General features: G+C 34.3%; 1 protein-coding gene across 1 annotated transcript in view; it reads left to right on the top strand.

Moving 5' to 3' along the window:
• The window catches only part of LOC128982437 (serine/threonine-protein kinase Genghis Khan-like), a gene marked incomplete at its 5' end in the record, with an annotated part of 35,521 nt that overhangs the window by 5,454 nt on the left and 7,248 nt on the right, over positions 1–22,819 (top strand). Inside the window, 6 exons of the mRNA XM_054401396.1 lie at positions 13,194–13,354; positions 17,410–17,644; positions 18,520–18,806; positions 19,232–19,375; positions 20,140–20,275; positions 20,659–20,739. Of these exons, the coding sequence (XP_054257371.1) occupies positions 13,194–13,354; positions 17,410–17,644; positions 18,520–18,806; positions 19,232–19,375; positions 20,140–20,275; positions 20,659–20,739 (1,044 nt within the window). The remainder of the gene's footprint in view (positions 1–13,193; positions 13,355–17,409; positions 17,645–18,519; positions 18,807–19,231; positions 19,376–20,139; positions 20,276–20,658; positions 20,740–22,819) is intronic.

Here is a 22,819-nt window from a genome sequence, read left to right as displayed (position 1 = left end):
GCAAACATTTATGTATAAAAAATTGAATTTTTCACTGATAAATAACATTTACAAGAGCTGTTTTATTTATTGGTTCAATATTTGGGTTTGTTTTTACTATAAATACCCCCTCTGCAGTAACCCTGCAGACCAAAAAATTTTTAAATTGCCTGATTGAATTTATATTTTGGATTTATTCCCTAATTATAGAATTTGGTTTAACAAGGACCTAGGTTTGCTGTTTACAGGGAAGGGAAATAGTGCTTTTGTTTTTGTAAAATGTTAATTGTATAGTTTAAAAGAAATAAATTTGCCTAAATTGATCAAAATAATCAAGCAAACTACAAGGGTTTACTTTTTCTCTATAAGAACAAAATGGCAATTTTAAATATTCAGTTTTCTTGGAATTTTCTATGTGGCCCTTCATTCTACTACAACGCTTTTCAATATACAAAATTGGTTCTTTTAGCGAATTTCCCTATAGGGAAGTAGCTATTACCGTAGGTCTCATGGTAAGACTTAGGCCCGGGACCGATTTACTTTTTCATTTTGATGTCCCCAGAGGCCAAAAACACCATTCGTTCAAATTTTTATATATGTATATATATATATATATATATATAGATTTATATATATATATAGATTTATATATATATACTAGCTGACCCGGCGAACTTCGTATCGCCTAAGTTATAGGTTTCCCCTAAGACAGACCGATGGAAAGAAAGTACCGTTACGTTTAATTTTCAAGATGATCTCGTTCGCATCGCTCAATCACGTCCTGGTTGAAGTTCGTTCGCTACGCTCACTCACCTTTGGGTTGGAGCTCGTTCGCTACGCTCACTCACCTTTGGGTTGGAGCTCGTTCGCTACGCTCACTCACCTTTAGGTTGGAGCTCGTTCGCTGCGCTCACTTGCCTTCAGGTTAGCTCGTTCACTACGCTAACTCGCCTCCAGGTTGAAGTTCGTTCGCTACGCTCACTCACCTTTTGGTTGCAAATTAGCTGTTGTCATAAATGTAAAAGAAATAATAGTGCTGCACCCTGTTGGTAATCCTTGTAACTTTAATGCTATTGAACATCATAGAACAGAACCAACTTGTTTAACAGCTTGTGAAACAGCTGTTAAGATTCATTAATTCCATTTCTCATAAGGTTAACATGGGAAACTCCAGAGCCACTGGGGCGGAGCCCTTTTAAGAATTTCGAAACGGGAAATAGTTTACGTCCGATTCGCATACCTACAGAATTTACACACCAAATTTCATAACGATCGGTGAAGTCGTTCCGGAGGAGTTTGCAGACAAACACTGTGACACGAGAATTTTATATATTAGATATGTGTCCGTGAATACGAAAACTTGAGTAATTTTTATCCGATTTTGATGAAATTTGGTTTGAAGGTGTAAGGCAGGATAAACTTGAATGAGTTCGCGATCCAGCATGATCGGACCATGGGAACAGGGTTTTATGGGGGGTTTTATGGGGTAAAAATTGGTTTTTCTCACTTTTGACCCTCAAAACACAAAATTTCCCAATTTTTCTTCAAACCTTCTTAAAGAGCTTAAAAAAACAAACAATTCAGTATATCAAAGAGATTTTTTACGGTAATTGGTTACGGAGAAAACTAAAAAAATGGTAAATTTAAAATTCCCATGTTATTCTTATGGAGAATATTGTAAAATGTTGTAGTTTATGGATGTCTTTTGATCAAACTTGGCAAATGTATTCATTTTATACTAAGCAATAATTATTTTACTTAAAACACACACTTTATTAGTTTTCTTGTAGCAGCAAACCTAGGTACTTGTTAAACCTAATGTTATTTAAATAGATTTAATTGAAAATCAATTCAGCCAAATGGAAATTTGCTTAGACAGAAGGCTTGCTGCGGCGGGGGTATTTTAAGCTCTATATGATGGATATAATGAAAATGGGCATTTTCATTTTACAGGTAACAATTTAAAAACCAACAATTGAAAACTTTTAAAATATCATACCACCCTATTGACATTTACCTTGTATTGCTGGCTCAGGAACTCATTCTAGTTAATGCTGCCCTACACATTCATGCATTATTTTTTTATTAATTTCTTTAGTTATTTTGTTTGCATACAAATATGATATAAAAATTTGGACAAAAAGTGTTTTTGGCCTCTGGAGACATCAAAATGAATAAATAAATTGGTTTAGGGTTCTTACAGAATTCATCTAAGGTAATAACTTCTTCCCTATTAGGGAAATTCGCTAAAGCAAAGCAACACATGGAGACGTGTAAGAGCAAATAAAATCCTTAAGTTTAGCTAAAATTTTAGTTAATGTAAATAAATTTAAGACAACAATAATTTGAAAAAAATATTTAAAATAATGTTTTTATATTTACAGCTAAAAATAAACAGAGATTCGAAAAACATATTTAGCTAGGTATTAGCATTTTTTGGATTCCTGACAAATCTCAATATTTATCCCTTATCATCGTTTAAACACATGGACAAAAAATCGTGATCTGTAAATAATATTTTGTATAAATAAATGGATATTCAAAAATATATTTGCCTTGTAAGTTGGACTTCCTAAATGATGTGGTTTTCATTCTCTATTTCATCCATGATTTATTTCAGGCTTTTAAGCAAACACTTCTGAACTGTAGTGAATACATTTTAAAGCAGAATTGTGGCTTTACAATTTGACTCTTAAGAAATATAATATGCATATTTCCACTACCTCAAACAAGTACAAAGAATATTTTTGCATATTATCTTGAACAAAACAAAATGAAGAATTGGATTTTTAATTTAGAAGAATTGGTGTCATTTAACATGCATACAAACTCCCTTCAAAATTCAAAGACAATAATTCAAGGACTATAAATCCCTTTTTATTCAATACAATATTTAACATTTTACACTTCAGACTTTTCTCAGGTTTCTTAAGTGAGTTGACGTAACTCAAAAGGCTTTTAATGTTATTTGAGGACAAAAATATTTGAAGTAACTCAAGAACCACGCCAAGGACACTTCAGCGTTTTAGAAGCTGCTGTAGCGGAAGTTGATGCAAATGTTTATTTGTAGACAAAATGCCCCTGTTTATTGGAGTCACCAGCTGTCTTTGGGGACTTCTTCTGCTGCTTATTCGAATGTATTTCTGAGATAAGGGAAACCACCTGGCCACCGCTAATGGTAAAGTAGAGTGTGCGTTGCAAGTTGCGCCCCCGCCCCGACAGTGATACTAACGCGATAACATCTCGTCCCTCACTCAACGTTACCAGAGTCATTAGATTTAAGTACAGTCATGAACAAGCTAACATGGCTTAATGGTTGGACTTGTATCCTAGCTGGCTATTTGTTCACAAGTTCCACCACTGATTGGTTTTCTAAAAATTTTTCTTAATTTAGTGCCAAATTTCACACAAATCGGTCTACGTTAAATATTTTATTCCATTACTAGAAGCAAATTAAAATATGTAAATGCTGACAGATTTTTGTAAAATTTGGTATCAAATTTTATTTGAGAGAAGCAATTCAGTAAACAATAGCTGACTCGAGCAAAAGCCCTTGGGTTCACGTTAGCTTGTCCCTATCTATTTATTTTCCACAAATTTTAAAGCAATCAATTTTTTGGATTCAACATTATATTTTGTCAGTAAATCATTGTAAAATATTAAATTTTTTGAAATCAATCCATTGTTTTAGTTTTTTTTTTTTTTTTTTTTTTTTATATTAGGCCTAATTCATGACTTTGTTCAAATGTGTAAAATTTGAAAACTCAAATCTTTCTACAATGTAAAATATTTTATAGTTTTTTTCAGCTAGGCCTACTCTATCTAATTTTTAATCACCAACTTCATTGATTTCTTTCTTTAAATTTTTTTCCCCAAGTATACAATCAATTCATCTTTCCCCAAAACTAAATGCAGTGATCAGTTACCTAAATTAACCTCTTTTTGCTTTTGTTTCAATCGGGTATAATCCATAACTGATTTTACCTCTGTGGTTGTTGCTTACACCAAACAACTGCTGTTTTGTTTTTGTTGCAGTGAAAAAAGTGATTTAGTGTCATTTAGATGAGTTTGTTTTAAATTAACTGAGTTTTGTTACTTGGTTTTTCTTTTTTCCTCATTTTTGTGGAGCTTAACTAACCTTAGTACCAGATAGACGGCGGTGCTCTTTTTCATACAACAAAATAAATGTGTTTAATAACTTTTTACATTTAAAATGGTTTTTATTTGTACATTACTGAACGGTGAACATACTGTTAATGGTAATTTTTTCCAAGGTTTGTACTGTGGTTGTCTAAAGAGAAATTATGAGTAGCTTCATATCCATTAAAAAAAACCCCACTAGTTAAATAATGTAGCAAAATTGAAGTAATCCTACATTGATTGGGTTTAATTTATCTGCAAACAAAATTCAAATATGCATGTTCAAGGCTTATTCTTTCATGGTCTATAAGAGTCTGAAAAAATCCAGTAGTTTGTCCGTTTCATGTGGCCTCGATTAAATCTATCGAAGGGACAGTTGTTATATCACTTATTCCCTTGTCGGCCTGTTGAAACTTAAAGCCCACGCTTTTGCTTTTAATGCATGGAAACGTCCATTTCAGGTGGCCAGGTCTTATAGTTAAGGAGTATCCTATTTACAGTTAGATGAATCATCTCTAGTCTAAACTTATTACCTGGTTAGGGGTTTCAAAAAGTCATTTAAGATTTGCTTTTCACAAATCCTAACTTCCTTAAACCACCAATTGTTTGTTGGATGCAATGTAAACTCTTTTAAACAAACTTGGACCAATGAAACAAATTGTAAAAGCTTAAACCATGATAATTTTTAACTTTATTCTTTTTATGATTTCTCAATATTTCAAGCAAAAGAATCTAGTACTATTTCATCCAGCCAGAAAAAATATTTGAAACGCTTCAGTCATCTTGAGTGTACTACAACATAAAATCTTGTGTTAACATTTTTTGTTGTGTTGTTAAACACTAACTTTTATTTAAAGTGTTACAATTTGTTATAATACATTTTAATTTTATTTACATTTAATTATTTATATTTTATGCCCAGCCAAATTGGTAAAGTATTCAAACGACAAAGGATAAGATTAAGATACATTGAAAACTTAATGGTCTACACCAGAAAATGTGATCAAAAAAAGTTTTTGAGTGTAAGATTTTTTTTAATGTGTTTTGTTAATTCTTAAACTTTCTTTCATCATTTTGAACATAGATTATGCACTTTTCAACGTAATGGTATATAACCCATGCCCATGTCCTTTATTCAAATAAACAGTCTTCGGTTCAAGGAAAGGCTCTAGGCCAGGATTTTGAATTGTACGTCTTCGAATTCAGTTATTAGTTGCGCCGTTTTGTTCAAGATATCCTTGCCAAGAATATTACTAAAGGTTAAATATGAAGAAGAGTTGAACAACAAATCTGTTATACTAATAGAGAAGTTAATATTTACTCAATTACAGATTTAAAGATTATTTTACTCTTTGAGTTTGTGATGGTCCAAAACATCATCTTCAATTTAAGATCTATGGTCAGTTTTTAATTCCATTATTTACTTATCCTTTTTTCTCTCTGCAGCCTTTGGGGATGTAGTCAACGGTAAGCAATTTTTTGTTTTAAATGTGTTTTATTGTTGTGTTGTTTTAACAAAAGTTTTTAAAATAACACATTTAGGGATTGATTATTTCAAAAAAGTGTTAGTCAAAGCTCAAAATAACACTGTATTTTTTTTTCCTAATTCCCATGAACACTAATGAGTTTTTATTTACTTGAAGTTTGATTTTATATAGAAACATTAAGTTAATTTGTAATACCATCATTATAAATAATAGTTAATGTTATTATTGTATTGTTTTTAAAATAAATATATAAATGAAATATATATGTAATATTTCTGTTTTATGCGATCTGCTCTAATTTAATTTGAGATTTTAAAGTAATTGGTTTTTGTTTCTTAGTTTTACATGTAAAATACAATATTTTCATTTATTGAAAAGGCCAAGGATTAAATCTAGTTTAGGATCACTGGGAATAGATCTAAAAAAAATTTTATACATAGATGAAAAGAAAACATTCTATCTTTGTCAAATCCAAACTTCAAAAATGTCCAGAATATATTTTTTTTATTTATATGCTGCAATACTTAATCCATGAAAGTAATAGTTGGCCTAAATTACAGGTGTTGAAATTCGTTTAGCTTCTCAACATTTACGGAGTATGTTTCTATTATATTTACTATGGCATGCTACAAAGTCAAGAATTGCTTTTTCTGATAATGATGCCATGCAGCATGATTCTTTGATTTTTAGACTTAGTGTGTTACTGATCATAATGAATGTAACTCTTTTTACTATAACTTGTTTCATTTATAACAGTTCACATATTTTTTACTTCTAAAAATATTTTCTTACTAACTTGTATTATTTCAGACAGGCATTTTTACAAACAAATTGTATTAGACCATGTATTTAATTCATTACAAAGCACAATTTTACAGTAAAGAAAGAAATGATTAGGCGTAATTTTAATTACATGTAAAGAGAAGATCTGGTCCAGGGTTTTATAGTTATATTAGCTGTAATTTAAAAGGTGTAAAATTAAACAATGAAACTCAACTAAATTCAATCAATGGTTAAAAATAATTACGAGAATATGTATCCTCTAAATGTATAAGTAAACATTTTATTTTCTTCCAACGCAGTAGGCCTATCATCAATTGATTTAGCGAAAGTCTTAGACAAGCAAGTATATGAGGGAACTGTACTAATGATTGTGTAATATTTTCAATTTATATAACGTAAGTAGATTATTTTTTATTTAATTTTCCCAAAAACTCATTAAATATATCCAAAACAAAAACTGAATAAGGCACTTTAACAATGATATGAGTCTTTATTTTATTTAATGTACTCCACTTTGATACTATGTAAGTTGATACTATGTGAGTTTGTACTATCATATTGACACTATTTTTATCATTTTTATGCCATCAGTTAAATTGTATCGAACTTATAACAAAGTTTTTGTTTTATAAATGTATTTGTTACTATTGTAAGCCTTGAAAGTATTTTTGCATGCACATTTTGTAATGCGGCATAACGTTATATACAGGGTGTCCACAAAAGATAAGTACAATTTCATACCCAAGCCATATTGTTTTTTTTTTACATGCAAAGCTCTACCTGTGTTGATTCGGCCACAAATGACAGTTTAGTTTGACAGACAATTGTTGGCAAGCCCATATCTGAATATATTGTGACCTTAAATTTAAATTGTTGATTAAGAGACAATTTGTTGGTGAGGTTGGCAAACAAACTAACTTTCTTTTTTCCTGACATAACTCCTTGTTCTTTATCATAGGGTAAATAAAGGTCAAAGTCTACTAAACAAATACATATTAGTTGTTGAATTTTAGGAAGAAAGTTATGGAAGCATTTCCCCAGAATGCAAACAAAACGTAAAATAACCACGCCGCAGCAAACCTGCAGACTAAGCGAATTTCCATTTGCCTGATTTTATTTTCAATTAAATCTATTTCAATAACATATGGTTTAACGAGTACCTAGTTTTCAATGGGTGTAATAAAATGTCTTTTTTAGTAAAACATGGTCCGTTCAAACTGGTTCGCGAACTCGTTCGAAAATGTAGGTTTACACGTTTGAAGTAGAACCTCGGTTAACCGAGGTAATTGGGACCGAGGGTACCTCGGATACGGCGAACCTCGGATAACACGGAACGTAACCTAAAAATCGTTACCGGGGCTAAAAATAGCTCAAGATATACTAAAACATGAACAAAAGTTATTAACTGAACTGTTGTTTAGTTTATTAGTACAAGAAATGTTATTAGTACGCAATAAAACGTGAGAGGAAACGGTAACACTCACAATACTAAACACTGTTTTAATATAACACTCAATTTATTGCACAACTGAATACGTATGATATAGGCTACACAATGTACAGAAGTTTAGTTACAGTACAGTATTCCTGTTTACAAAATTAAATCAAAGAAATGAAAATTAATTTACTGTACATTGTACAAAAATAAACAAAGTAAGCTAATCTTTTTTCCCAAAGAAATCAGTTATTGTTTTTTGACTTAGATTAGAGGATCTTAGGCTAGCCGCCCTGTTGCGCCAGCGTCGCAGCCAAACTAAATCGTTTGTTGTTGCGCCCGGTTTCTTGTTGTTCAATGTATGCCAGTCACTGAGCTAAAATTATAACTGGAGGTAGCACTGCCATTGCAGAAGTCTGTCAAAAGCGTGTCGCTGATTTTGTTAGGTTGGTATAGCAGCAGGTTTTTTCATCCAATAACATGGCTTCTATAACTAGGTTTGCATAGCAGTGAGTTTTTTCATCCAATAACATGGCTTCATTTTAACTCACACCTCACGCAAACATGGCGGCTGGCGACACGCATCTTTGACATTCAGTGCTATCTCCAGTTAGAATTATAGCTCAGTGATGCCAGTGCTCCCTCGATCATTCTTAGACCTTCTGTATGTGACATTTTCTCAGTCGCCCCATCAGATTCATCGCTGTAAAAAAAACTTTTGTCGAATCGGGGTGGTGGGGAGAGCGAGTGGCTCAGTCGCGTCTCGGCATTGAAACAGTTCGCATTGGTCCGGCGGCGAGCGGTGTCGGGTTACAAGACCTGCAGCTGCTCTGGCGAGCGGTGTCGGGTGACAGTGCCGTATGCATTCGGCAAAGATAAGCGCTAAGCTACGCAAATATTTGGCCGAGGAAACACAACAGTTGCCAACATTTTACTGTACAGTAGTTTTAACGCATTGCAGGCTAGCGTGCGTATTGCGATAAAAGGAGCACCCAAACGCTCATTACTGTACGTAGTTTGTGCGTGTTTCTTTTGCTTTTTAAATAAAAAAAATCGTTCGAGGACGGCCTCGGTTAACCCGGAGTCTCGGTTAAGCGAGGCTCGGTTAACCGAGGTTCTACTGTACTAAATTTCATCGAAATCGGATGATTTTTGTTCGAGTTATCATGCTAATGGATATGTACTGAAACAGTAAGATGAAGGGATTAAATTTAATTTTCTACCAGTTATAGCATTTACTAATTTTACAACTCTTGAAAAACTTGGTTAACGAACCGTGTTTTTAAACATATATGTCTCTATGACATGTATTTCATACCTATTATTTCTGTACACATCTAGTTTATTATCTATGCTTAAACTACAGCAGGCTACTTCGTCATTAAATCTAATACAGGTTAAAGTTGTGTAATTTAATAACCTTACGACACACCTAAACAATATTTAGTACATAATTTGCAACAAAATATATTGATTTTAGATTGGTTCTGGTAAACTTAACCTTTACTGATGTAAAGGTATTTTGGCAGTGGGTGAGAGATAGATATTTTTCAGACTATCCAAATATGAAATGAAAGATTGTGACTATCTTATCTTTTATACAACTTACTATATTCAATATTTATTTATTGAGAAAATCACCTTTTTGTCTAGATCCAAGGTTTCAGGGTCTTCTTCAGACAGCTGTTGTTCTTTGTAGACTCTCTTAATTTCCAATCCAGTGATTTTCAAGTGTATTGCCTTGAGTGTTCAAACTTGTCTTCATGGTGGACCTTGTTTTCACTTTTGACGTTTCGTTTTTACCTGTTGTTCTTCTTTGTTTCTCTTTTGCTTGAATTTTTTAAGGGAATCATAAATGCTATCACAAACCAACCATGGAGTCGGAGTTAAGGGAGCTGTTCAGAGGTTCAGTATTTCTTTCTTCCAATCCAGTCTTCCAAGTTCATGGGGGAATCCCTGTATGCTTTCACGACCCTTACGTCGGAGTCAAGGGGCACTAGTAGAGATTTCCGCAGATCTTCAGTTCCTACTCTAAACATTGGGAGCCTAATACGCCTAATGTATCAGGGAGTTTTGAGGGAGTATTTCATAGGTTTTTACATCCGCACCCTAAAGGGATCAAACAGTAGAAGTGATATGCAGACAATCTGGGCAGAACCCAAGACAGCCTACACACCCACCACTGCAGCGCTCAGTGGCCCTCTGTATACAGAAACCTCTACGATCTGAGGGACTGAGTCATTCAGACTCCGGAATTCAGTGTTATCAGAGAATGTTTGCCGACATTGGGCCTTCCTCAAGCCGGGCGCCACACCAGCGAGGATATTCCGGCACTAGTCAATGCAACAACAAACACCCCACTGATAAACAGCACCTGGCTACCACAGATTTTGAAGCGGAATCCGAAGAAAGGACACAGTCCTTGATACATTGCCTACCCGATCATTAGTTGTTTATCGTCTAAAAGCCTCCTAAGGTACCCTGACAAATTTGGAATTCGGGCCAAATTATGGGGTGACTGAGGAGTACTCTGCCACTTGAAATAATTATCCATCTCACGTAATCGCAAAGTTTTGTTGTGACGTTTTATCAGAAAACCGCCTATCAGAAAATGTTGATAATAAATAATGAATTTAAATGTAAGAATTTGGTTTTAAAACTATCATAAAAAATAAATCAGGCTACAACAAACTACTTGAAACTGTACATGATACTTCATTGCTTAGTATTTAAAAATTTGTAATTGTGTAGCAATAAAAGTAAAGAATATCATGAACTAGTAAGGTTTAGTTTTAATTTTTTTTTATATAGATCTATCATGTTCAATAATATAATTTTTTAAAGATTTTTCCATTGAAACTTCAAAGGAGGGCCTAAATAATGGTCATAATCCTTTTCATATGATTCAGTCTTGAAGTGAAGAGTATTTCTCTGGTAATCTTTTCGTATCTCCTTTGATAGTTCAGCAACATCTACCTGTACAACAACAGTTTTGAGTGACAAAGTCCAACGGACTCTCACCCACTTGCCACGTTAAGGTTACCGAACCAATATGGAACTTGAGTGCTTGAGCAATCCTAAGCATTTAAGTCTAAGCACAGGGAAGTAGTGTCTTATTCTTCTTTTGTGGAACTTGTCAGTATTTAAATATTCTTTTATAACTTGGGATATAATAATTTACAATATGAAGTACTCTAATGCTACAACTGAACTAATCCTAGAAGCTATTATCACCATAAAAAATGTTAATCTAGACTCACGTAGGGTGCATCTTCTTGTCTTAAGTTTTAAATTTAAACTGATTTAAATTGTTCCCATGGTAATTTTATTTAAATTATAGTTCAGTTTTTACCTGTAAAAAACTGCATTTGCTTAAAACTGTTACTATGGCTTTCCTTCCTGTTGACCAGAGCTTAAAATATGCCTGCCGAAGCAAATCTGCAGACCAAGCGAATTTCCATTTGCGTGAATTGATTTTTAATTAAATCTATTTAAATAACAATAGGTTTGCTGATACAGGGAGGCTAATAAAGTGTGTTTTTAGTAAAATTTATATAGAATATATAAACTTGCCAAGTTTGATCAAAATATATCCACAAACAAGCAAAAGCTCTTTATAATGGTCTGGAGAGAAATTGGGAAATTTTGTGTTTTGAGGGTCAATAATGAGAAAACCCAATTTTTGCCCCGTAAAACCCCGTTCCCATTGTCCGATCATGTTGGTTCATAAACTCATTCAAGTGTATCCTACCTACACCTTCAAACCAAATTTTATCAAAATCGGACAAAAATTACACAAGTTATTGCGTTCACGGACACATATATAAATCTATATAATATATATATATACCTATATATAAAAACATTTTGAACTGTTAGTGTTTTTGGCCTTTGGGGACATCAAAATGAAAATGTAAATCAGTTCCGGGCCTAGGTCTTACCGTGCCACCAACGGTAATAGCTACCTCCCTATAGGAAAATTTGCAAAAACAGATTTTTACACATGCATTTAAATGGAAATGGTGTTTTTTGGATTCCTGAAGAAAGGCATTCATGATTTCCTCTCTTCGTTTATTAACTGAGATGTTTTTGACAAGAAGACAATGACCTTTATTTACCTAATAAGGAAAAGTCACATGAAGTGATGTTGGGAAAACTAGGAAGCCGGTATGCCAACCCCGGCCATTAAATCTACCAGTAAACATTTCATATTTTAGGTCACAATATCTCTACGCAAAAAAAAAACTTGACAAAAATTACAAGTAAAACTAAACATTATCATGATGCAACAAACACAGGTAGAACATTGTACGTTGAAAAGTTACAGTATGGCTAATGTATGAAATTGTACTTTATCTTTTGTGGACACTCGGTACTACATTTCTCCATAAGCATGAGTATGTCTTAACAGGTGATATGAGTTGCATTTTTTGAAAAATATTGGAAATTAAGATAATTTTTACAGGTTTTTTGGCATTTTTGATTGATCTATCAAACTTTCTTTTACAAATAACGTGCATATGTTTTTATGATATGTGTTAATTCAATATTATTTTTACTTTTATTTATAGGGTTGGGATTGTACTTGTTTATTCCATCCGTTCATATTATTAACCATAATTATAATTGGGGAAAATATCAACTTACTACTTGATTCTTATCACATCTACCGTGATGCGAACACAGTGCATAGAATAAATATAGAGTCGCCACTCCTATACCTACAGCTATACCAGTAGTGAAGCCGATTTCCGCCATCTTGGTAAGAGAGTCAGGTTCAGAACTTTGAGAACATGGCGTCATTACCACTGTGTTATTCTATGCTACATAGAACTATCCCCTCTTCGATATTGACCTAGGACTCTATCCCGCGGGGCTTTCAAATTTCTGAGGTGAGAGTTTTAAAAGTAAATATTGATTGGTGGTTTTGGTGGTAACAATATAATGGCTTAAATGTAAATGCAGACTGGGCCGGCCGCCATCTTGGTACGAGAAGCCTGCCTCACTCCAGACGGCAAGTGCCGCCTCAATATTTATTCTATGCTCTGTGGATGCAAACAAATATTTCATGTTGGTTTTTATTGCTGTCTCTCGTCAACTTATTGTTTATTTACTGAAGTTTACAACAAGCTGCTCATTCAGTTTTGTATTTTTGAATATTGTGTGTATAAGAAATCAAATGGTAGCATAAGCAATAAGCATAAGCATACTCTGTTGCCTCAATTCAACTTCTTTTTTTAACTAGATTAAACATTAACATGGGAAAGGTATGTTTACATAACATTAGTGTATCTATGTTATCTGTTTGTGTTGGTGAAGAGTGCATGTCTCGTGTAGCTTGGGTGCTTACTGTGTTGTGTCGCTTGCAGTTCTGGAGCGACCCTCGTCCCAGATGTCGTACCTCGACCACTTCCTCAAAGAGACGTCGGCGCGACACGGTGGCTCGGTGGAGAGTGAGGAGGGAGACATTGAGGATAACCGAGCTCCCTCGATAGCAAGTAGCAAGAGTAACCTGTCAGAGATGAGCATGGTGAGTTGGGTTTGTTATAGCGTGAGACGTTAAAATAATATGTGGGTTTTGATTGATGCAAACGAGGTGTCCAGCCAGGAAAACTTACCTTTTTGTTAGTTGTACGTGATTTGTATGGGATTGGAGACTTTGTAACAACCTCCAATATCCTATTTTCGTGCGTATTCATTGGTGGTATCTCATTGGTTCTCCTTTAACTTGGTCACCTGTAGCGAGGAAATGACAATCGTCTTGAGATGACTTTGGTGTTGGCGAGACTGCAAAAGATGTATTGCTGCGGTTGCAGGAGACGATCACAGTGTGGCAGGAGTTGATAAAGGGGTTTCTTTTATGTGTTCGGGTGATGAATACAATGTTGCTGTGATTCTGGTGTTAACAATGTAAATAACAGAATTAAATTAGAAAGAATTAAATTTTGTTGATTTGATTTTGGGATCAACATTCACTTCATTGGTTTAATGTAACTTGTGGTTGTACACAGTTATGTCATAGTTTTTGTTAATTGTGTTTTTGTTCATCATGGGTAATTGTGTTGTGTAATTGTATAGTAATTCACTGTTTTAAAATATATCGTTTCAAGAGAGCAAGTTTTAAATGACTTGTTATGGAAGGTTATATATTTTATATTAATTTATCCCTTTATCTAATCGTGATCACTTCATTAGAATTGTTCCATCATCCATTTGAGTAATCTTGCATCTGTCACAAATATGATGTTTGATTTACAATATTTAAAAAAAACATTATTTAAAATTAAATTATTAATATTTTTCCAAACAAGCTAAAAATCGCACAGCGTTTTAAATCAATCAAGTTCGTTACACATATAGCTATTCAAAATTAATATAAATTTTTCACAATGGTTATAAAATAAGTGGGAAAAAGCAGATGATATTTTTGTTGATTAACGAACTAGTCATAAATGAGAAAATTTAATATGTTCATTTAAATTTAAATAGTAAAATATTTTATAAACTCTAGGTCACCCATCCTTATAACGCACACAACTTGAATTTGCTCAATCATTTCATGGTTCCTAAAAAGCATTACATGGGGTCTTCACGACAAAATTCTCACTAAAATAAAATCTTTCCCAACCAACAAAGTTTTAAATTGGATTTTTAGTTCTTTTGTTTTTTTTACCTAAAATAGTTCTCTACATTTGACGTTAAAAATTTAATATGTAGACTATGTAATATTTGAGGTCTGATAGTATGCACAAGCTATTTTCAGTGTTTATTTAAATCGTTAAATTTACATAAATTATTTATGTTGTTACAATTTTTTTTTTTTTTACTTATCTTAGTTGTGATGAATGTTATATCAAATGTGGCTTGCTAATGTATGTTGTGTAGAGAGTAAAGACTCACCCATTATTACATGATCAGAGTTGAAGCTATGTTCTCAGCAACCACACTGACTCATGGAGGAGCTTTTGTTTGTTAACCTGTTTATCTCCCTCTGATAACACTAGTACTCTTCTCTCTAGTGATAAATATGTACTACAGAGAAAATCTAAGCTGTTGGATATATTCTCACCATTCATGGTATGTTGCAATAATTAAGAAACGTTAAGAATCTTTATTCACATATTACCTTAAATTGGTTTTCATGTTTTGAATGTACCACTACAGGTTATAAGGTAAAACGGGTTATAGGAATAAATTGTATTTTTTTTTTTTTTTTACATATATTAGCCAAGTGAAAGTTAGGCTAAACATACAGTATGGAGTCACCTCCTAATATGTGTATAGGCTATAAATGTTGGGTTACCAAAATTATTTTGCTTATCTAAATTCACTATACTTAACTCCCGGATAAATAGGGTGGAGGCTTCCCTAATACGTAAAATCTACGTTATTCCGCAACATGTTATTCATTTAATAGGAAAGAATTTTTAAAATACAGACCAGTACTAAACTGTGCAAATTAACATAATTATATTGCATTATTAAAAAAATACCTGAACCCTGTATTAGAGAAATCACAATTTATAACAGGGGTAAATTCAAGGAATATGTACAGTATGTAAGATCAAATAGAGTAAAATATTAGGAGGTGTAAGAGGGAAGGGGTCTATGACCTTGAGTGAAACACAGATTGTTTATGCCCTACCACGCTTCCTTTCAAGAAAAGACCCTACACTCTCAAAAACATTGACCTACAGTTTGATACAAAAACATTGACATGTGTTGGAATCTAGGACTATCTCTTTCTTCATTTAATTAAACTACTTTTTTCCTGGAACATTTCCCGGTTAACCAGCCACGAGGTTAATACGATTATGGTTCAGAGATCAGTTGTTTCTTCAGCCAGAACCATATATAAAAACCCTATAGATCAAGGATAGCTGGGTCCAGTTTTTAACCATAAATGCAATCAACGCTCAGGATCACACTGTCGAACTCTCAAATAACTAATTATTTTAAGGTGTTTGCTTACCCATGCTGTGGTTTATAATATTAGGGAAAAAATTATGTTTTGTTTTTAAAATATATTGTCGTACCATTGGTTGTATTAACCCTAGATCTGGCGGTCATTTTATTCACCAGTGGCGGGTATATTTTGGCGCTTTTGTAGTGGTATCATATATTTTGCCACAGAACATTTATTTGTGAATATAAGTACACACATATATATATTTTCTATTTCAGTGATGAATTTATAATATAATAATATAAAAATATTCTTTTCCTAGCAATGCGTTTAGGCGTAGTAGCAAAAGGTTTGCAAATTTTTGGATTATGCAAATTAGAAATTTCAAAAGCAACCCACAAGAAAACCACAAAATAATTTTTTTACACATTTTATCTAAATGTAAAGTTTGTGTGAAATATGATTCCCTACGTAGAAATATCAATGTTTTTTAAATACTCATAAAAATAAAATTATAAAAAAATAAATTCTTCATACATGTTTTCTTTTTTGAAAAACTAGCAAATTTTTTTTTGTCACGTAGGAAATAATAGAATGCATCAACAAAAAATGAAATGATACTGTACAATAGGTAATAAAAAGATCTTTCTGAAAATATATAGTTATATTTAGTTGAAATCTAAAATGTCGGAGAAATTTACGTCGGAATGTAAAATTTTGAAGATTTTTTTACAAAAAAATAATATTTATGACATTTTTTAAAACAAATAAAATTTTTACAATCAACCTTATAGATTCACAGGGACTTGTAGGGAATTTATTGTAGTTTCAGAATATGTACTAATATTCTACAATAATATATTGTATTGAGGTATTTTTATGTGAGTGTGTTTAGATTAATATTGCATACAATTTAATTGACAATCACCAAAAACAGCTGTTGTTGTAGTCAGGTGACCAAAACTTTCCACCGCCAAAATCTATTTTGAACTCTCTACTTTTTCAAACTACCGTTTCTCGCTACATAATACTCACTCAATAATGTTTTATGCATGAAAATGAATCCTCAGAATCTCATCTTTCTAAAGGTATAAGATTTATTGCGTTTTAAAACTGTTTTCATATTTTAATAATAGAAAAACCCGACCCATGTCATCTTGGTCTATAATCGACCAGCGCCACTGAGAACTCACGTTTTAGTGGTCGAAAATCGACCAGCGCCAGATAGAGGGTTAACTGATTTAATGATGTACAGTCCCGCTATTCCGACCATTTGTGTAATTACAATTTTGAAAGATGTTGGCGATACGGCTGTCATTACGAGAGATGATGACGATGTTGCTGCGTATGCGAGAGAAGAGAACATGCTGTCCTCACAGGAAACGATGACAAACATTTCAGTATATTGAAAGCTTATCTTTCGTTCACGGAGACATCACTAACTTCGCCAACGTCCACAGTCAAATTACTACTATTGCCAATGTTTGTGTTATCATCGCTACATTCTCCATTGTTATCGGCAACATTTGCAAATTTTGCTGACAATGACCAGTTCGAAACCAGCAGATTTTCTATGACTATGACTATGACTATGACTATCACCTGACCTGATTGCTGCTATAACATGGATCATCTTACATGATGATGATGGATTTACCAATGATGACAATATGTTTCAGGACCACCACGGCCATCATCACCACCATCACCACAGTCACAGTCATCTGCCTCCCAAGCCCAAACATCATCAGTTCCTGGTAAGGACGTTCTCCTCTCCCACCAAGTGTAACCACTGCACCTCTCTCATGGTGGGACTGACTAGACAAGGAGTGGTGTGTGAAGTGTGCGGCTTCGCCTGTCACATGGCCTGCTGTGATAAAGTACCACCAGTCTGCCCCGTGCCTCCCGACCAAAGTATGATCATTGTAAATTCATATCTTTATTTTCGTAATATTATTTGAGGGGAAACATAAATGAGGGAAATAAGTTCTAACGATGCAGTATCTGGAATTTTTTCTGCCCTTAGTACCTTAAACATTGTTGAATTTATGCAACATAGTATACTTTTGTGAGTAGGCCTAACAATTGTTCTTTCTCAGCTGAAGACCAAAAGATTCCAGATCAGAACGTTGTGAAGATTTGTTTTTCACTAACCCTGATGGGAATGTCCTCATTAGTACCCTAAATAATATAAATCACACCCAAATTAACTTAAAATGAGAATTTATGAAGTAAATAGCCACTAATAAATGATTGGTCCTTTGCATGGAGTCTGTGAGTCATTTTTATGCAGGTGGACATTTGAAATTGGAATAAAACAAATCTGAGAGAGAGAGAGAGATAAGCTATTGTATTTTAATATGACCGAATAAAAAAGGCTTTTCATAGTGCATGCAGTGTAGATTAATCTTTTTTGGTATTGAAATAGAATGATGTTTCAAGCAAAGGTTTTAATGTCTTGTTATGCCCACTACTCGACAACGATAATCATGTCAATTTAAGTTGATTCATACACATTACTAGAAGTTCTGAACTTTTTCGGTGATGAATATAATAAAATACATTTGTTTGTTAAGGAATTGAACTTGGGATACATATAGGAAGAAGGAATGGATAGACAAGTAGACAATTTTATATTTTACCTCTACAAGGAGCTTTTGTAGAAGGAAGTAATAAAATGGCATGAATCTAATATGTATCAATACTATGTTTTTAATTAATGGTTTTAAAATCATCAAAACTCGAATTGAATTCATTTCAATGTTTCACACCTAATACTTTTTTTACAGCTAAGAGGCCGCTTGGCATTGACCCTACGCGAGGCATCGGCACAGCGTACGAGGGCTATGTCAAGGTACCCAAGACTGGCGGAGTGAAGAAAGGCTGGGTGAGGCAGTTTGTGGTGGTCTGTGACTTCAAGCTGTTTTTGTACGACATCTCGCCTGACCGCAACGCATTGCCTTCAGTGTACGTCAGTCAGGTGTTGGACATGAGAGACGAGGAGTTTGCTGTGTCTAGTGTGCGTGACAGTGATGTCATACATGCCACCAAGAAGGACATCCCCTGTATATTCAGGGTGAGTAGGGGTTTAAATAATGTTACTGCGTGGAAGGTTGAAGTGCTCAGTGGTTTCAAATGGTAAATAAGGCATAAGTAAGGGTTAAGATGTAGTTACTGAATTTCTGCCTTCAAAAGCCCGTAATCTTATAAAAATATTCATAAAAATCTGGTATTTTGTTACATTGTAGAATAATTAGCTATTTACAAGGAAATTGTAGTTTATCTATCTTGTAACTTTATTTTTAGTAGTTATAGTTTACGAAGACTTTACCTTCTTTAGTCTGATGTTTAGAGTTGATAGTCTAGCTAAACGTATGGTTTGTAATATTTCAAATGTATGTTATATTTTAGCTGGGCTACATTGACTTTTTCAATAGCAATTTTATTTTCAAATAGGCCACAACATGCTTTAAATTTATGATTTTCCTCTGCTTTTTACAGATAACAACGTCACTGATGGACCCTCCAGGTCTCAAGAACCACACACTGATGTTGGCTGACACTGAGAGTGAAAAGAGCAAGTGGGTGGTGGCACTGAGTGAGCTGCACAGGATACTGAAGAGAAACAACCTTCCCAACACTACGGTCAGTGTCACGCTGCTGTACCACTTAGCTTAGCTGGTAACATTTGGAGTCTAGCTTAAACTCACATAATGGTTATTGAATATCTATGAATCTCTTAACTTAGTGTTTCCCAAATACGCTAGCTGATAAGTCTTACTTTAAATGTGTTGCCTACCAACCGTTTCACTCTTGTGTAAAACTGGGTTTTCCTAGGCCGGGGCGCGGACAGCAGAGCTTTTCTCTTGTTTGAGTTGATATAATGGTACTGTTTTCCTGGAAGCGGAGCGAAATGCCACTGGACGAGAGGAAAATCGCTTCTCAGTCAAATCTTGAAGATCATAGACCGTCTTTGTGTTTTGTTTCAGTACTTTTAGCAAATTATTTTGAATTTTAGCCTCCTGATCGCTTTTAAATACCATGAATTGGTGTAAAACACCTGCATTTATGCGATTAAAGCGTTGCTGTATGGCAACCATACAGGGGGAGTCATCCTCAGCCAGTCAAAATGTCTAGTTGCTTCATATGAAGGTCGTTAAATGATAATAAATATGACAGTACATTCACACATTTAAATTTGGACATTTATGATGGTAAAAACAAAGATAATACTCTAGCGGTACGGGATACGACAAGATTCTACACCTAACTTCTTACTCTAATTGGTAAGTAGCTACAAAACATAGGGAATTTCTTGTACAACTACAGTTTAATGCTTACAGTTGCGACGGTTCAGTTGATTTACTCAATAGACATATTTATTTTCAACCTTACTTTATGTGCTGCAGGTGTTTAGAGCTAAGGAGTTGTTGGACAACACGTTGGCCTTTATCAAGAACGCCATGTCAGGGGCCATCATAGACCCAGACCGCCTTGTATTGGGCACTGAGGAAGGATTGTTCTGCTTGGATTTGGATCGCTCTGGTGAGTACCTTTCTTGTTCAGTATCTGATGGAATCTACGATTTTTTCTTACCTGTTAGCAAACTAAATAGATGAACAGATAAGAAAAAAATCTTAGATTCCTTCAGATAGCCTAGAAATGTGTTTAAAAGTTAATGGATCCCATAACCCCCCCCCCCCTGATCTAGGGGTTAATCCATTCCCCTACACCCATTTTTACTCACCTCCTTGCCATACATAGACTGTGGGTGGAGTACAGTTTGTACTTGGCAAGAGTTAAGCACTTTAAAAAAGGTTCATAACCACTGTACTATTGTCAAACTTGTAATTTTTAGTGGAATTTATCAATAAGAAGCTATTTCAATGTTTTGTTATCATTACTCATTTTGTTTTCTGTTGTTACAGAGATCGCTCGTGTTGGAGAGGGAAAGAAGATCTTCCAGCTTGAATACGTTGTAGAAGAGCAAGTCTTGGTTTTATTATCAGGTGAGATACTCAATAGCAGATTTTTATTTTGTGTGTATTTACGCCAGTGGCATTTTTTACTTTTGAAAGGGAACGGTCCAAACCCTGGTCTTGTTACTATCTATCGTCGACCTTTTACAGGGTTGCCACCAGCCATGAAAACCTTGAAAAGCGTGAATTATGCGTGAATTTAGGTGACCATGAAAAAGTGCGTGAATTATGCGTGAATTTCGTCATTGGACCATGAATTCTCAAAATCATTATTAACAATTCAGCCAAAACCCCTAAATGTGCTGAATCAAATACTCCGTATTAAAACCATTCTCGAAATGAACACCGAGATAAAACGTCAAAGTGGGAGTGTCGAGATAAAAAGTTTTGTTGCCATGGCACGAACAGAAACGATTGCGTAGTTTATTCAAGGTCAAATCCGATCGCAACCGACGTCAGCCGAGTAGTCTAGAGATGGGAATTATCGTTGTTTTCCGGCAACGGTTATAACGATAACGCAGCTGCCCAATAACGTAATGCGGCAACCTGTTATTTCAATAACGATTGCCAACTCGTTGCCGCTATAAACCGTTGTCCGCCGGTCGGTGTTGCTGTTGCGGCGTTCAGTTATCATTGTCGGTTGATCAGTTCAGTTTTCAGTTGTAGTCGGGACTCGGGAGTCGGGCGTTGCCGCGTTGTCCAGACAGGATGCGTTATTCTAGTTCGTTTCAGAAGTTATCGTTGCTCTGGTAGCGTTGCGGCAACGGCACTAATGGCAATGCATGTTTTCGTTTTCGTTGTCGCGCGGCTTTCCTGCAACATTGTGTAGATAGATACGTTATTATAATAACAGGGAGTTCTCTTCAACGTGTTGCCGCGATAACGTTGCCGTGGCCGCAACACTGTTATTCATCCTGTTATTCCTGTTATGTTATAACGCCCATCTCTACCACCGAGTTATTGTCTGTGCGAGTACCGATCTACCGATAAAATCGATGCTTTCGGAGCTAAAACATCGATCACATCGATGTTTGTTCCGAGTTTCTCGTCTGTTGTCTGTTCTCTGCACTGTAACAGCCAATTAACCTAAAACCAATACAATTCAGTTACGGAAAACATCAATATTTCATATTTCATTACTTTTGTTGGCCTAAAAGACCGATGTAACAAACCAAATCATCGGTTCGGTAATCTACCATCGATGTAAACAAATAACTTCGAACATCGATAGAAAAGACATCGATGTTTCGAAAACATCGACAATCGGAATTGATGCTCGCTCTCATTCTCTACTCTCTCTACTCTAGTGTTCGTGTGGAAGGAAATACAGAGTAACCATAACCTAAAAGTTTTAAACTGATCTGAAACTTAGAAACGAGTCAAACGTTTGAAGTAGTGGTGGACACTGGACAGTAAGATCACTTGTTGCACTCGTGATTCAGTTTTGTGCTTCTTATAATTGATTACCCAACACTCAGTGGAACAAGTGTTCAGATTAAATATTTTTTATTACTGATATATTATACTTCCGATACTTTACAACGTTAAAATAAGAAGTACCTTGCCTTGCCATAAAGGTCAAAATGGCTTGCGCCGGCTGGAACTTAATCGTCTTCTGTGTTTGTTTTGGTCAAATATGTCGTCATTTCAAACTACTGTCAGTGTTGAGTAAATGTGTTACAACGTGAGATTAAGTTTATTTATTTAGGCCTAAGTTGCAAGAAGTCAATGTTGTGCTGAAAAATGGTGATTTCGTTCTGAGGAAGGTAAATGTAAATGCTTTGTTGAAGCATATAACTAGGTGTTTTCAGTCAATACGAATCTAACTAAGTTTTTAATGAGATGTAAATTTAATTAAATAATTGTTTTAACTGTGATTTAAACCTGTGTAGGCAAATAATAATATATAAACTGATCCAATCTGAAGAAACATCCTCCTAACTAAGTTTATTTTAACCATTTCTGTAATGTAATATTTTTTTTTATTGCTTAATGTAAGTTAGCCTATGTCTAAACTTACATACATTCCATTACTTTTGTTTCGTTCTTAGCTTTAACTAAATATTTATTTACATAATCTTACCTTTTTAGAGTGTTTTTATCAGTCAGT

The sequence above is a fragment of the Macrosteles quadrilineatus genome, unplaced genomic scaffold (assembly GCF_028750875.1).
Source record: "Macrosteles quadrilineatus isolate MER2022 unplaced genomic scaffold, UCM_ALF_1.0 Scaffold_335__1_contigs__length_96502, whole genome shotgun sequence".
Classification (NCBI taxonomy): domain Eukaryota; kingdom Metazoa; phylum Arthropoda; class Insecta; order Hemiptera; family Cicadellidae; genus Macrosteles; species Macrosteles quadrilineatus.
This window is presented reverse-complemented; position numbering and strand designations above follow the sequence as displayed.